Genomic DNA, 14,997 nt, shown 5'->3' with positions numbered 1-14,997 from the left:
CAAGATGAGTAAGTCACAGAGATCTACTGTACAGCATGGTGTCTACAGTTGATAATACTGTATCGGAAACTCAAAAATCTGGTAAGAGGACAGATCTTACATCAATAGCATTCTCATCACACACACATACAAATAACAATAGAGTGAGAGGAAACTTTCACATGTTAACGGCACAGATTGTGGTGGTGCTTTCAAGGGTATACACTTATCTCCAAGCTTATTAAGTTGTATATACTAACTGTGTATAGATTTCTGTATGTCAATCATACCTCAGTAAAGCGATTTAAAAAAACTGCATAGAGCTACACACACATCTTACAGGTAACAGGCTTTGAGCACTGAAAGAATTATAGTATAATTCTAAATACTTTATTTGGGATGTTTTAATAATCAAAAAATATATAAAGACTATTTTAATAATTAAAGACTAGAGAAAGAAATTTTAAAAAGACTACAAATGAGCTACATATAACATCAAGGAATGAAAAGGTAAACAGATAGATGCTAAGAGAAAATTGGTTAAAAAAAAAAGTCATGTCTGAGGATACAACTCAGAAAATGAAAGAGAAACAGAGATGGAAAACTTGAAAGTTAAGAATCAAGGAGAACACAATGGGAAGACTGAACAAATGTCTGAAAGTGAAAGTAAAGTTAATCAGTTGTGTCTGACTCTTTGCGACCTCATATCCCTGAGATTCTCCAGGCAAGAATATTGGAGTAGGTTGCCATTTCCTTTTCCAGAGGATCTTCCCAACATAGGGATCAAACCCAGGTCTCCCACACGGCAGGCAGACTCTTCACTGTCTGAGCCACGAGGGGCTCAAACATATATCTAATTATAGGCTAAGATAATAAAGATTGAAAGGATAGAATAAGCTACATCATACAGATGCTAACCAAAAGAAATCTGTGAGTTGGATAATCGTTTTTAGACAAAAAGATAACATTCAGGATGAAGAGGATCATTCTGTAACAACAAAAGGAATAATTTGCCTTATATGTACCTGTGAGCAAAGCCTCAAAATATTCAAAGCAAAACTTGATCAAATCACACAAAAATCAACAAATTCAAAATAATAATGGAAGATTCAGCTCACATCTGTTAAGATAGAAAAAGCAGACTAGAAAGAAAATTAAATGTAGATTTGAAAGCATGATTAACAAACCTGACCTCAGAGACACACTTTACATACTTTGCAACCATTAAAAGCACACGCAGAATACATGAAAACTGACTGATGAGCCACAAAATAAGTCCTAACAAAAAAAAATGCCAAAAACCTGAGTTCAAACAGTCTCCTCCAATAACAGTTAAAATTGAGGGTAGGGGACTGTGTGGATCACAATAAACTGTGGAAAATTCTGAAAGAGATGGCAATACCAGACCACCTGACCTGCCTCTTGAGAAATCTGTATGCAGGTCAGGAAGCAACAGTTAGAACTGGACATGGAACAACAGACTGGTTCCAAATAGGAAAAGGAGTGCGTCAAGGCTGTATATTGTCACCCTGCTTATTTAACTTATATGCAGAGTACATCATGAGAAACGCTGGGCTGGAAGAACCACAAGCTGGAATCAAGATTGCCAGGAGAAATATCAATAACCTCAGATATGCAGATGACACCACCCGTATGGCAGAAAGTGAAGAAGAACTAAAAAGCCTCTTGATGAAAGTGAAAGAGGAGAGTGAAAATGTTGGCTTAAAGCTCAACATTCAGAAAACGAAGACGGGCATCTGGTCCCATCACTTCATGGGAAATAGATGGGGAAACAGTGGAAACAGTGTCAGACTTTATTTTGTTGGGCTCCAAAATCACTGCAGATGGTGACTGCAGCCATGAAATTAAAAGACGCTTACTCCTTGGAAGGAAAGTTATGATCAACCTAGATAGCATATTCAAAAGCAGAGACATTACTTTGCCAACAAAGGTCCATCTAGTCAAGGCTATGGTTTTTCCAGTGGTCATGTATGGATGTGAGAGTTGGACTGTGAAGAAAGCTGAGTGCCAAAGAATTGATGCTTTTGAACTGTGGTGTTGGAGAAGGCTCTTGAGAGTCCCTTGGACTGCAAGGAGAGCCAACCAGTCCATTCTAAAGGAGATCAGCCCTGGGTGTTCTTTGGAAGGAATGATGCTAAAGCTGAAACTCCAGTACTTTGGCCACCTCATATGAAGAGCTGACTCATTGGAAAAGACTCTGATGCTGGGAGGGATTGGAGGCAGGAGGAGAAGGGGATGACAGAGAACGAGATGGCTGGATGGCATCACCGACTCAATGGACAAGAGTCTGGGTGAACTCCGAGAGTTGGTGACGGACAGGGAGGCCTGGCGTGCTGCAATTCATGGGGTCACAAAAAGTCGGACATGACTGAGCAACTGAACTGAACTGAGGGGATTTATTTTAAAAAGCATGATTGGAAATTTAAAATCCTATTTATACACAACTCATGAGTCAAAGAAAAAAACCATACCAAACTTCAGAAAGTGTTTAGAACAGATAAATATAATCAGACTGTCAAAGAACAAATAAATGCTCATTTATACATAAACTGTTCTCTTTTAGAAAAGAGAAAACACAGAAGCAACACTTTCCAACACATTTTGATCTCCAAACCAAACAAAGACAATATTAAAAATTAAAACCTATGCAATGGTATGCTGGTTCCAAAGAGCAACCAGTGTGGTTCTCTTCTCATCTTCACACTGAGTGGCGTTGTTAGCAGCTCATAATCTGCTACGGTAGGAGTAATTTATACTATAGAAACAAGCATTAGCTACAAGCCAGGGCTTTCTTCCTGAAGAGTAAGTTGTTAAATATTTACACTCATACACTAATTATATGGCAACCTCAATTATAAAAAAAGATTTTATGTCAAAATTAAATTTTAACAAACCTATTTTGGAACTTTTAAAAGAAATGAAATGTAAATTTATTTTAGAAATGCAAGAATAGTTCTGAAAGTGAAAGTGTTAGTTGCTCAATTTTGTCCGACTCTTTGCAATCCCATGGACTGCAGTCCACCAGGTTCCTCTATCCATGGGATTTTCCAGGCAAGAATACTGGATCCCACTTCCTACTCCAGAGGATCTTCCAGACCCAGGGATCGAACTCAGGTCTCCTGCATTGCAGGTGGTTTCTTTATCATCTGAGCCACTAGGAAAACCTATTTAGAAGAATAGTTGTAAATTAAAAAAAAAAAAATTAACATAAGTAACAAGGTAAAAGAGATGACTATATGATCTTCTCAAGATACAAAAAAACAGGCATGACAGAAGCTGCCAGCTAAGTTAGGAAAATAGGAGATACCCTTTGCTGGTAGCTTAGCTCCTGACAATGCAGGAGCCGCAGGAGACACAGGTTCTATCCTTGGGTCGGGAAGATCCCCTGGAAGAGGGCATAACAACCCACTCCAGTATTCTTGCCTGGAGAATTCCATGGACAGAGGAGTCTGGCTGGCTATAGCCCCTGAGACTGCAAAGAGTCGGACATGACTGAAGCGACCTGGCACACACACACGCACCCTTAACACAATAAAAAGCATCTGCAAGTGGAAAAGAACTCCCCTTCCAAGGGAGAAGACTAGGGCTCAATTCCCGGGTTGGGAGGATTCCCTGGATAAGGAAATGGCAACCCACTTCAGTATCCTTACCTGGGAAAAGGAAACCCCACTAACAGAGGAGCCTGGTGGGCTATAGTCCACGGAATTGCAAAGAGTTGGACACAACTTGGCAACTAAACAGACAACAATAATCAACAAACACCATGCTTAACAGTAAAATGTCAGCAATAATTCCTTAAAATCCGAAACAAAGCAAAGAAGCCCACTGTAGTCAAAAATGCATTCAAACAGCTGCTCAGCAAATTTACTGACAACGAATAAATATTACTCAGAAAGAAGAGCCAAATATGTTTATTCCCAGACGTAAAATATGTATAAGAGAATCTAATTATATCTACCAAGAAAATACAGCAACATCATATTGTAAGATGAATATAAAAAATTTAATTAACATTCCATACACCAGCAAAAACCATCAGAAAATGTTTTAAAATATATCATTTGGTGTGCCTGTATGCATTCACTTAAGCACTACTAAAAACCAAAAAAAAAAGTCACTTCAGTGATGTCCAACTAAGGACCATAGCCTGCCCGGCTCCTCTGTCCATGAGACTCTACAGACAGGAATACTGGAGTGGTTTGCCGTGCCCTTCTCCAGGGGATCTTCTCAACCCAGGATCGAACCCGTGTCTCTCAAGTCTCCTAAACTGGAGGCAAGTTCTTTACCACTAATACCTCCTGGGAAGCTCAAACATAAAGGATTTAATAATTTATGGCATACCCTACGATATACACTATGCACCAAAAGGAGGATGTGGCTGTTTACCAAGCTGACTGATATGTAACTATCTCCAAGATATTTTAAAAGGAAAACAGCAAGTACAGAATATATAGTTGTTTTTTTTAATAAAATATTTTTAAAAATTATCTTTGTAAAACCAGAAGAGAAGGTGAATAAACATACATATTTGCTTGTATAGCATGTTCTTCAGTTCAGTTCAGTCGCTCAGTCGTGTCCGACTCTTTGCGACCCCATGAATCGCAGCACGCCAGGCCTCCCTGTCCATCACCAACTCCCAGCATTCACTCAGACTCACGTCCATTGAGTTAGTGATGCCATCCAGCCATCTCATCCTCTGTCGTCCCCTTCCCCTCATGCCCCCAATCCCTCCCAGCAACAGTCTTTTCCAATGAGTCAACTCTTCGCATGAGGTGGCCGAAGTACTGGAGTTTCAGCTTTAGCATCATTCCTTCCAAAGAAATCCCAGGGCTGATCTCCCTCAGAATGGATTGGCTGGATCTCCTTGCAGTCCAAGGGACTCTCAAGAGTCTTCTCCAACACCACAGTTCAAAAGCATCAATTCTTCAGCACTCAGCCTTCTTCACAGTCCAACTCTCACAACCATACATGACCACAGGAAAAACTATAGCCTTGACTAGACGGACCTTAGTCGGCAAAGTAATATCTCTGCTTTTGAATATGCTATCTAGGTTGGTCATAACTTACCTTCCAAGGAGTAAGCGTCTTTTAATTTCATGGCTGCAGTCACCATCTGCAGTGATTTTGGAGCCCCAAAAAACAAAGTCTGACATTGTTTCCACTGTTTCCCCATCTATTTCCTATGAAGTGATGGGACCAGATGCCATGATCTTAGCTTTCTGAATGTTGAGCTTTAAGCCAACTTTTTTACTCTCCTCTTTCACTTTCATCAAGAGGCTTTTTAGTTCCTCTTCACTTTCTGCCATAAGGGTGGTGTCATCTGAATATCTGAGATTATTGATATTTCTCCCAGCAATCTTGATTCCAGTTTGTGTTTCTTCCAGTCCAGCGTTTCTCATGATGTACTCTGCATATAAGTTAAATAAGCAGGGTGACAATATACAGCCTTGAGGTACTCCTTTTCCCATTTGAAATCAGTCTGTTGTTCCATGTACAGTTCTAATTGTTGCTTCCTGACCTACATACAGATTTCTCAAGAGGCAGGTCAGGTGGTCGGGGTATGCCCATCTCTTTCAGAATTTTCCACAGTTTATTGTGATCCACACAGTCAAAGGCTTTGGCATAGTCAATAAAGCAGAAATAGATGTTTTTCTGGAACTCTCTTGCTTTTTCCATGATTCAACGGATGTTGGCAATTTGACTTCTGGTTCCTCTGCCTTTTCTAAAACCAGCTTGAACATCAGGAAGTTCACAGTTCACATATTGCTGAAGCCTGGCTTGGAGAATTTTGAGCATTACTTTACTAGCTGTGCGATGAGTGCATTGTGCAGTAGTTTGAGCATTCTTTGGCATTGCCTTTCTTTGGGATTGGAATGAAAACTGACCTTTTCCAGTCCTGTGGCCACTGCTGAGTTTTCCATATTTGTTGGCATATTGAGTGCAGCACTTTCACAGCATCATCTTTCAGGATTTGAAATAGCTCAACTGGAATGCTATCACCTCCACTAGCTTTGCTCATAGTGATGCTTCCTAAGGCCCACTTGACTTCACATTCCAGGATGTCTGGCTCTAGATGAGTGATCACACCATCGTGATTATCTGGGTCATGAAGATCTTTTTTGTACAGTTCTTCTGTGTAGTCTTGCCACCTCTTCTTAATATCTTCTGCTTCTGTTAGGTCCATACCATTTCTGTCTTTTATCAAGCCCATCTTTGCATGAAATGTTCCCTTGGTATCTCTAATTTTCTTGAAGAGATCTCTAGTCTTTCCCATTCTGTTGTTTTCCTCTATTTCTTTGCATTGATCGCTGAAGAAGGCTTTCTTATCTCTTCTTGCTATTCTCTGGAACTCTGCATTCAGATGCTTATATCTTTCTTTTTCTCCTTTGTGTTTTGCCTCTCTTCTTTTCACAGCTATTTGCAAGACCTCCCCAGACAGCCATTTTGCTTTTTTGCATTTCTTTTCCATGAGGATGGTCTTGATCCCTGTCTCCAGTACAGTGTCACGAACCTCAGTCCATAGTTCATCAGGCACTCTATCTATCAGATCTAGGCCCTTAAATCTATTTCTCACTTCCACCGTATAATCATAAGGGATTTGATTTAGGTCATACCTGAATGGTCTAGCGGTTTTCCCTACTTTCTTCAATTTAAGTCTGAATTTGGTAATAAATCAACTGGATACATACAAAACTGGCTAGGATCAGGTCAGGAACAGAGGGGAGGCTTTCACTATATATCTTTTCATAGCTCTGAAATTCTGCACCATGTGAAAGCATTATTAAAAAGAGAATCTTTTGGAGAAGGAAATGACAACCCACTCCAGTACTCTTGCCTGGAAAATCCCATGGATGGAGGAGCATGGTAGGCTACAGTTCATGAGGTCGCAAAAAGTTGGACACGACTGAGCGACTTCACTTTCACTTTTGACCAAAATAACTACATCCCTATGGAAGAGAAAGACAACAGGTGTCAAAGTGTTTGAGTTTCTCCTGCCCTGTATCTTCCTCTTCTGAAGCCAACGCTATAACCAATGGAAAGAACATACGGAACTTGAGAATTAATGAAATCTTGGTTTATTTCTTCTTCTGTATACTCTATAATGCCCTGAGTAATGATGGTGCCCCACTCCAGTACTCTTGCCTGGAAAATCCCATGGACAGAGGAGCCTGGTAGGCTGCGGTCCATGGGGTCACGAAGAGTCGGACACGACTGAGCTGCTTCCCTTTCACTTTTCATTTTCATGCATTGGAGAAGGAAATGGCAACCTACTCCAGTGTTCTTGCCTGGAGAATCCCAGGGATGGAGGAGCCTGGTGGGCTGCTGTCTATGGGGTCACACAGAGTTGGACACAACTGAAGTGACATAGCAGCAGCAGCAATGCCTTATTTGGGGCTTCCCTTGAGGCTCAGATAGTAAAGAATCTACCTGCAATATGGAAGATGCGTGTTCAATCCCTGGGTTGGGAAGATCCCCTGGAGAAGGAATGGCAACCTGATCCAGTATTCTTGCATGGAGAATTCCAGGGACAGAAGAGTCTGGTGGGCTACAGTCCATGAGGTCACACACAATCAGACACAACTGAGAGACTAACACACACACATACACACACACACAAAGTAGTTTAAAAGTCAAGTGGGAGATTTGATTCATTACTGGTATACTGGCTGGGGCTAAACCATAAGACTCATGACCCGGGTCACAGAAAATTACCATAATGTCTTATTTATCATTTGTAAATTCTAAGGCAAAGTGTTGTTAAGGACTTCAAACTTGTCACTGATTTGGCATCAAACAGTTATTAACTTTTTTAAATTTCTAAATAAAAGCAAAATAAAAGCAGATCTACCCTGTGGGGCCTCCAGAACAGAAACCCAGAAGCATCTGCTTGGTATCCACGTGCTGATACATATGTGATTTTAAATAGAGTTCTTTAAGAAAAGAAAATGTTGAGGTTGCCGCTAATGAAAATATATACTGTGGTGCTAAAATTCCACCTATAAACTATTCTTTTGTTTTTATTTCACTAGAGTTTGGGTTAGGATAATTTTGACATAAATGAAAGTCTATTGTTTAAACAGAATTTATAATACTCTATTGCTTCTAGCTAATACCCTATAATTACCATTCAGTGTGAGTTTTTTGGTACATATGTATCAATGCATAACAAATTTTTATATTTTATAAAGCCAAATAAAATACATGTTTAAAAAAAAATACCATTTACAATGGCAACAAATATAGGAGTTACCCAGGAATAAAACATCCACAAGACCTTAAAAGAAAAAGTTATTAATCAATAAATTTAATGTATTTGAAGTAAAAATCCAAGTTTTTTCATGAAGCTTAAAAAAAAATCATTTTTAAAAGACAGCCTTCAGAATGGGAGAAAATAATAGCAAATGAAGCAACTGGCAAAGAATCTCAAAAATATACAAGCAACTCCTGCAGCTCAATCCCAGAAAAATAAATGACCCAATCAAAAAATGGGCCAAAGAACTAAACAGACATTTCTCCAAAGAAGACATACAGATGGCTAACAAACACATGAAAAGAAGCTCAACATCACTCATTATCAGAGAAATGAAAATCAAAACCACAATGAGGTACCATTTCACAGCAGTCAGAATGGCTGCTATACAAAAGTCTACAAACAATAAATGCTGGAAAGGATGTGGAGAAAAGGGAACCCTCTTACACTGTTGGTGGGAATGCAAACTAGTACAGCCACTATGGAGAACAGTGTGGAGATTCCTTAAAAAACTGGAAATAGAACTGCCACATGACCCAGCAATCCCACTGCTGGGCATACACACCGAAGAAACCAGAATTGAAAGAGACACGTGTACCCCAATGTTCATCACAGCACTGTTTATAATAGCCAGGACATGGAAGCAGCCTAGATGTCCATCAGCAGATGAATGGATAAGGAAGCTGTGGTACATATACACAATGGAATATTACTCAGCCATTAAAAAGAATACATTTGAATCCATTCTAATGAGGTGGATAAAACTGGATCCTATTATACAGACTGAGGTAAGCCAGAAAGGAAAACACCAATACAGTATACTAACGCATATATATGGAATTTAGAAAGATGGTAATGATAACCCTGTATGCGAGACAGCAAAAGAGACACAGATGTATGGAACAGTCTTTTGGACTCTGTGGGAGAGGGTGAGGGTGGGAAGATTTTGGGAGAATGGCATTGAAACATATATAATCATCATATGTGAAACAGATCACCAGTCCAGGTTCGATGCATGAAACAGGGTGCTCAGGGCTGGTGCACTGGGATGACCCAGAGGAATGGGATGGGGAGGGAGGTGGGAGGGGGGTTCAGGATGGGGAACACATGTACACCCGTGGTGGATTCATGTCAATGTATGGCAAAACCAATACAACATTGTAAAGTAATTAGCCTCCAATTAAAATAAATTCATTTATATATTAAAAAGATATATGAAAAAGCAAAGGGCTAAGAAAAGCCAAGACGACTATGAAAGAGAAGGTGACTGGCCTTCATCTTACTGTGAAACTATAATAAACCAACAGGCCTATAGAGAGTAAGAATGGTCAGAATTCTGCAGCAGTGTTTTGGGGAGGGGAGCAAAGTGGGTGGAGGAAGAGAGATGTCAAAGTTGACCCAGTCCAGGCAGTGTGGAGATAGTCAAATTCACTTAGGTAGGTGGTTACTGATGATAATGGTGATGCCAAATCCTTTTTAGAGGAAGATAAGAAAAAGTGACTCAAGATCCTGACATGGGATGGTTTAAGGTGGCTTTGAAGCAAGCACAAGTACTGAAGAACAGGAGCAAGTCATTTCTGACACCACCAACTTTGAAAGTCTACTGTTTTAATGATCATTTTATCATATATTTACCTATTTATTAGAAATTACTTCCTTTTTTTTTTTTTTTTTGCCTGATAGCAATTTTCTTAGTGTTCCACACTAACCAAGATGGTAGCCACGACTGGACATAACTCAATCGGGGGGGTGTGGGGGGTTGGAGTGGGTGGGGGGAGGGGTCCCTAAGTCAGGCCCCATTTATCTTCCTGCTACTTTAGCTAATAATTCCTACTCAGAATTTATAGAGAAGATGAGAAATTCAATTAATTGAAAATTACTTTGACAAAGTGATAATGAATGTCAGAAATAAATCTCAGGAGATTTCATAATTTCTATAAGAACACACAAGATACAGTTCACTGACAAGTCAAAAACCTTACCCTTTTCAGGCATCTCTGGAGCTCTTGCTCTACTTCTGCCCATCCGGTCATTCCTAATCTCACTTCGAGACTCATTTCTGGAGTCATTCCTTATTTCAGTGCGAGAACTTTCTTCTCTCAGATGGTTTCTGCCATAATTTCGGGATTCTTCCTGATACGTGTCCTCCTTTCGATGAGCATCTCGACTTTCACGGTCCCTGTAGTCGTGGGCATCACGAGCAGACCGAGAATCCCTGGGGTCGCGGCTCTCTTTGTTATCTCTGCTATAATCTCTCATCTCCCTGGAGTCCCGAACATCTCTAGTGTCTCTTAGTTCCCTTCGGTCTCTCGCATCTCTGGTATCTCTCCGATCCCGCCCATCTCGAGGTTCTCGGTCATCCCGGTGGTCTCGAGAAGAGCTCTGATCCTGTTCATACTCTCGTTCTTCTCTTGTGTCCTTTTCTCTGTCCCTTTTACCTCTAGTCTCTGTAAACATAATTTTGGAAATACACTGTAATTCCTTTCTCAAAATTGTAGGAAACTAGACAGTGTATTCAATACAGAGCTTTAAAATTTTTATTACAATGGTAATTCACGTTTTTTACAAAAATTAAAAGGAGAAAACATGGGCAAATAAGAAAATTAAACCTATCTGTAAGCTAAAATTCCAAAGGTAATTTTATTAACACCTGGATTATTTGTCTTGATTGAACAAACTTTGAATATGATATTCTGGTATCAACATACCCATACACAAGATCTGAAACAAGTAAGCTGATCTCCTATCAATCCTATCAATGATGGCTTACTTTTAGAAATCACTTTTAGATTCAAAGGTACAAGTGACTTTAACTCATCTCTACTAAGTATTAGGCCAGACTAGTTCACACATGACCGCCAATGTACTTAAGCACTTGAGAGTAACCTATAGTTAGTAAGCTGGCTGGCAAAGAAACACTGCTATTCACCCTTTCTCTCTCTCTCTTTCCTTTTTTTTTTTTTTGTTTAGGCTATTTAATGGACTCACACTCCCATCTCTAAAGCTTTTTCTACTTAAAGCGCTTTCTAACATTTCATGGGAAAACTTTAAAAAACAACTTCAGTTTTAAAAAAGCTGGAATGAATCTCAATAGTTATTTAATTCAAACCCGTCACTGTATACATGAAGGAACAGAGGTCAAGAGCTTAAGCGGTTTAGTCAGCCCCATACATCATGGAAATCTGCAAAGATTAGAAACTATTCTTTAGAGATGTCTAGAGAAACATAAATTGATTACACCATAAATCTGAAATGAACTGAAAAGAATTAACAAGAGATCCTCAAAGAACAACCCTTATACTTTTTTTTTATCAGATTCCTTCATAAATTACTCTTATACTCTGGAACAACCACAAGATCTGATGCTATTTTAGCTATTTTATAGTAGCCTAGGACCTATGGCTAGGTCCGTAGACTTTCCCCATCTAGTATACACAAGATCCTCATCAATAACTTATCTCCTCTGCCTATGTCCATAAATGCCATCTAAGGATAGAAGCACTAAGCAAGAATCTGACAATGTCTCAATTTTTTTTGACTACATCTATGACTTCAAGTCCTCCTCCAATACCAAGTGTGCCTAGAAATTTGATCACTTAGCACTAGGTTCTTCTTTTATGATGCCCCCAGCTGTCTTTACAAAGACACCCAGTTACAGTACTTGCTCTTTACCTACCTCCCCATTCTTTCACTAAAATTATTCTTATTTCAAAAAATGACTTTTGGAAGATTAAAGAAACACCCTCCTTACAAAGAATCAAAAAGTGTATGGTTTATTATTAAAAGGATTCATAGAACATAAAACTCCCTTACCACAAAAAAAAGCATTCTTATAAGAATCAACTGCATACTAAATTTCCCTTTCATTAGGGTTACTGTGTTTAATAAATAGTATTTCGAAATAATAGAGAGTTTTCATTCAATAAGTAGTCACTAAAAATATACCATATTCCCAGTCAGCCCTAGTTGTTGATAGGTGTAAGAGCATTTCCCCCACTTACCAATGTTTTATATATACTGCTGTGCTGATATGGTTCCAAAATCATGTATACAATGAATAATTCTCTAAAATATGTGCTCTGTCTAGTCTTATCTATGCATCCATCATTTCTAGAAAAAAATAATTATTTCTTGCACTATTGACTAGAGGCGAATAAGTCCAACATGTTTCATAGGAGACTGCTATGTGATACAGAGACTTTAAAAGTGCACATTAAATAGAAATGCTGTTGCAAGTAAGCATGTATTTCCTGAGTATTTTTATGTTAAAAAAACTAACTTAGAAGAATTTAGGAAAAAGGCTTGCTAAGTTAAATAAACAAGAAGCTTAGACAAGAATTAAGAAAGAGATGAGAGTGATTCAATTGTACTGCTTCAATTGTACTACTTCAATCTCAGCTTGAAGACAGAATAGCAAATTCAAAGTTAATGTAATGCTCAGGAATCTAAAAACTGTCTCGCTTACTTCTTTGTTGAGTTAGACTTGGAAAATTGATCACTTCAATCCCACGGACCTTCTGAACATTCCCCCAGCCCACACCTCTTTGTTAAGTCTTCTCTGATATGTTCCAACTTGGCTCCCTAGTTTGTTGCTTCTCTTTTAACCTCTTCTGTTGTTTTTAAAGAATTAACTAAGCAATTAGACTGATACTCTTAAGAATCATATAGCTCCAAATTTCTAGAACTTGAGAATACTCAAGCAAAACAATGTATCGAAAGAAAGCAACAACTTAATACACATATAAATTATGTATATGCCCAATTACATATATCTAGTAGCTTACATTTCCATGTCCTTAAGCACCTCCTATTGCCCTAAAGAGCTCTGATCCATGCGTTACAGAAAATGTAGTGTAACACAATTCTCTTCTATCCCTTATTCTAACAATAAATCTGAACGTCCGATTTTTTGGATAAAGAACATATCCACTTACATAAAAGAACTCTAAAAAACCCACAACACCGCCGAGTATTTACCTTCCCTCCTTTCATGACGCCGATCGTGAGACTGTGAAGCTCGCTCATGCTCATGCCTCCCCTTCTCTCTCACTGGAGAGCGATGTCTTGGAGGGCTTTGCTTTCTCTGAGGAGAAGCCAGAGAATGTGAAGGATAGGGAGAAGCAGAGCGGCGTAAAGGTGGAGTTATTGTCCTCTGATAAGATGGTGAAGGAGTTCTTTTTCGGCGAGGAGAAGGAGAATGTCTTTGAATCGACGATCCTGACTGTGAGGAAGATGAGTGATGTCTAGAAGATATTGGAGAATGATGTTGTCCTGCTGGGGAAGTGGACCTGTAAAGAGAAAAAACAATAAAAAACTGGGCTCAAGAGCCTTCACTTCCCGCCAAAGGAAAGTATTTTAAAACAAAAACAAAACCCTGAATATAAAAGTTAAAGCTAAAAGTGTGAATAATAATTTTAATTCAAAATGATGTAAAATCATTAACAGGTTGATTTTTCAGTCAGTTTGAGGCAACAGTTCTAGATGAGACACATACTGACCTCCTGAGCTCTGGCTCCAAGGCACACTTCCTTTTTCCAGGTAACATTCTCCCTGATCACAAACGGTTCTTATTATCACATAAAGTATGGAATTCACTCTTAACCAGAGATGATCTCTGACAGTGTGAATGGGTACTTAGAGGATGGAATCCACAAAGAATTAAAGAGAAAACATACTAGTGAGATCTAGACAGATATTACTGGCTGTGAGAATGCTGATAATTCAGGGTTGTGGGAGAAGTGAAAAGCTATCACCAGCTATACCAAACGTAAAGTTTGACTGCCTAGGCTGACATGTAGGATGGAGAAAGAACACTAGGGTTAAGGAAAGGACATACTGCCTATACTGTCTTTATCTTAAATAACCTACCTTTCACTCTCGGGCAGTACAAATTGAGATTTAGTTCATAAGCTTTGGTTTAACTAAAGCTTCCTCTACTCCCTTCAAATCATCTTGCTTGAGTGCTGCGAGAGAAGTAACTTAAAAACACATGAAGCATATCTGAATCACTCCTATGATCTGTTAGGTCCTGGGCTCTGTCTACAATGAATATGCAAAAGCTAAGTGTGACAGAGAGCTAGAATACACGCACTTGCATGTTAACTGAAAAGAAACAGGACGAACATTTAAAAAAACAGCATTCCAGGCATCACATACTGAGATACATATTTCTCAAAGCAATCATTTCAAGGCTACATGGTTGTTCAAAAGAATTATGAGTTCCTGTCAACGTATTATGGAATTACCTTCAGTACCTATGATGAGTATTTTTTAACTTCTGCAATGCTGACAAAGTTATTAAACCAAGATTTCTCAATCTTGCAACTACTGCATTTTGTATGCAGTACTTCTTTGTGCTGGGGGCTGTTCTGTACATTGGAGGATGTTGAGAGGATGCCTGGCCCCTACCCATGAGAAGCCAGTACCATCTAACTCCCACCCCAATTCATACCAGTAAAAATTACTTCATATAGCTCCAAATGTCTCCAGGGAGGTAAAATCAAGCCTTCTGGAGAATCCTTGCCCTAAACTATGTTGTTTATAAATGATGCCTTAGTAGAACTATTATCAATAAAAGGTTTAAATCTATGAAATACATGTTGCTGAGCCAGGTAAGTGGTCTAATATGTTGGAAAGGATTTTGTAAAATAACGAGTTGTACAAACAGAAACACTTTTTGGATAATAGTTGACAGTAAAACAATAAAAATCATTAAATATCAGCTAACTAGAATACCACACTTACCT

At 38.9% G+C, this 14,997-nt stretch overlaps 1 protein-coding gene across 6 annotated transcripts in view; it reads right to left on the bottom strand.

Moving 5' to 3' along the window:
• The window catches only part of ZC3H13 (zinc finger CCCH-type containing 13), a 98,472-nt gene that overhangs the window by 23,901 nt on the left and 59,574 nt on the right, over positions 1–14,997 (bottom strand). For all 6 annotated transcript variants that reach the window (XM_018056760.1, XM_018056761.1, XM_018056763.1 and 3 more), the window contains 2 exons: positions 13,229–13,539; positions 10,234–10,698 (listed from right to left, as the gene is read on the bottom strand). In XM_018056760.1, the coding sequence (XP_017912249.1) occupies positions 10,234–10,698; positions 13,229–13,539 (776 nt within the window). The remainder of the gene's footprint in view (positions 1–10,233; positions 10,699–13,228; positions 13,540–14,997) is intronic.

Source organism: Capra hircus, chromosome 12 (genome assembly GCF_001704415.2).
Source record: "Capra hircus breed San Clemente chromosome 12, ASM170441v1, whole genome shotgun sequence".
In the NCBI taxonomy this organism is placed as follows: Eukaryota; Metazoa; Chordata; class Mammalia; order Artiodactyla; family Bovidae; genus Capra; species Capra hircus.
The sequence above is the reverse complement of the archived record's forward strand: the minus strand, read 5'-3'. Positions and strand labels throughout refer to the sequence as shown.